Source organism: Conger conger, chromosome 1 (assembly GCF_963514075.1).
Source record: "Conger conger chromosome 1, fConCon1.1, whole genome shotgun sequence".
Taxonomy (NCBI): domain Eukaryota; kingdom Metazoa; phylum Chordata; class Actinopteri; order Anguilliformes; family Congridae; genus Conger; species Conger conger.
This window is the reverse complement of record NC_083760.1, coordinates 59,905,102-59,907,222: the sequence shown is the minus strand read 5'-3', so window position 1 is coordinate 59,907,222 and position 2,121 is coordinate 59,905,102. Positions and strand designations below refer to the sequence as shown.

General features: G+C 54.7%; 1 protein-coding gene across 5 annotated transcripts in view; it reads right to left on the bottom strand.

Moving 5' to 3' along the window:
• Positions 1–241: 241 nt before the first annotated feature.
• The window catches only part of atg5 (ATG5 autophagy related 5 homolog (S. cerevisiae)), a 29,849-nt gene continuing 27,969 nt past the window's right edge, over positions 242–2,121 (bottom strand). For all 5 annotated transcript variants that reach the window (XM_061240981.1, XM_061240971.1, XM_061240969.1 and 2 more), the window contains exon 8: positions 242–1,766. In XM_061240981.1, coding sequence (XP_061096965.1) covers positions 1,630–1,766 — 137 coding nt within the window. In that variant the 3' untranslated portion in view covers positions 242–1,629. The remainder of the gene's footprint in view (positions 1,767–2,121) is intronic.

The following is a 2,121-nucleotide window of genomic DNA, read 5'->3' as shown; positions in this document are numbered from 1 at the left end:
TTATAGAGAAAATCGGTTGATCATTGGATAGAAAAAATAAGTGATAAATTATTATTATATTCAGTCCACCTCAGCCTGGGTTCTCTTTGGTGCAGAAACCGTCAAGTTTTGGCAGGGCGCACTCGCACACAAACACGCGCGTATACTCTCAACAGTCCGGCCCCTCGCTGAAAGCATCAGCTCTGCTCAGAACGGGTGGGGGGGGAGATGGAAAAGTAAGAAGAACGAAAATGACAAGTAGTGTGTTTTAAGATATTTTAAGATGACTATGCTTTCATTAATTCACAATGCAGTTGCCGTTCGTCTCATTGGGGACTGACAAGCCCCCTGAAACAGTAACGGCCACACTCAGACAAGGTTACTGCCCGTCCTTACATTTTGCTTCCAGAAAAAAATAAGCTAGGTAACTGCACATATGTGAATTTGACAAGCCACTGATGCCGAGAATGTCTGTGGGACGCAACGTCTTCAAACACCACCCAAAACTAAGCGGGTAGGTGGTTGGGGTCAGGGGTGTGGTGGGGTTGGAGGTTTGGTGATTGGTGTAGGGGTGTGGTGGCGGTTGGGGTAGGGGTGTGGAGGGGTTGGGGGTTTGGTGGTTGGGGTAGGGGGTGTGGAGGGGTTGGGGGTTTGGTGGTTGGGATAGGGGGTGTGGTAGATTTGGGGGTTTGGTGGTTGGGATAGGGGGTGTAGTGGGGTTGGGGGTTTGGTGGTTGGGATAGGGGGTGTGGTAGATTTGGGAGTTTGGTGGTTGGGGTAGGGGGTGTGGAGGGGTTGGGGGTTTGGTGGTTGGGGTAGGGGTGTGGAGGGGTTGGGGGTTTGGTGGTTGGGGTAGGGGTGTGGAGGGGTTGGGGTAGGGGGTGTGGAGGGGTTGGGGGTTTGACATGAAAGCAAACAGACCAGACAGCCAGAATTCCTTTCTCTCATTTCACACCTCTGTCACTCACACCCCCACGTTTCCCTTAATCCATATAACGCTAAAAAGTGACATATTAAAATAATTACCCCCCGTCCCCTGTCCACAGAGAGAGGAAGGAGACCCTGACTGGCCTAATTAGTGAAGCTCGGAATAGCTTCCCATAACGAACTGTGAGGAGAGCACGGATCTAAAAGGACGGGGTTGTAAACGAAACAGAAATCAGTTCATTCCCCTTCGGGGAGGGGTGGGGTCGGGGCGGTAACGACTCTGGGAACATGATCGGCCGCCAGCGAGTGGGCGTGGCTCCCGGCAGTCCCGCTGAGGCGGCCGGCCTCTCCGCTCCCTCCAGGAAATGCGCCGTCTGTGTTTGCTTCCTCGTCTGACTGTTTGTCTGACTGCCGTCCGCGCTCATCGCTTCCTCTCCCGTTTCGGAGGGCCTGCAGACTGACCGACGCTGCGGGGAGGAGGACCGTGAAGAGAGGAGGAAGAGGAGGAGGGAGAGAGAAAGAGAGAGGGAGGGAGGGAGAGAGAGAGCGACTAAAAAGATAAGTGAAGGCCAGAGCGATGGAGATTAGGGCAAAGAGAGTTTCCTCTGGGAGAGTCTCCAGTTTCCAGAGAGCGATGGTGTAAAAAAAGATGCGTCCCCCGGCGTTGTCCGAGGGCGTTCCTGGTTACGGGGGGAGGGAGGGCGGGAAGGGGGGGGGCGTCTCTCAGTCGTTGGGCGCCGGGATGATGCAGATGTGCAGGAAGTTGTCCGGGTGGCTCAGGTGTTCGCTCAACCACTGGATGGGAGTCTCCAGCATGGGCTCGATCCCATGGATGATGACCTGGTACTTCATCTGCTCATCTGCAGAGGAAGAGAAAGAGAGAGAGACTGTGAGGGAGAGGGAGGACAGGGTAAAGAGAGTAGGGAGGAAGGGAGAAGGAAGGAAGAGAGAGGAGGCCAAAGGAGCGAATGAAAGGAGGAGAGAGAAGGGAAATAAACAGGGGACGGGCGACGGAATGGGGAAGGAGGGGTGGAAGGAAGGAAAGAGGGAGAGAGAAAGGGGGAATGAAGGAGGAAGGAACAGGGGAGAGCATTGTGAAAGGGGACTGGACGGAGGGAGAGGTGCCAAGGTGCCCTGAGCCACTAGTCACAAGCCAACTGACCAATAACAGAATACGTTAACCTAGACGGAGAGGGTGGCGGGACCCCTAGTGGC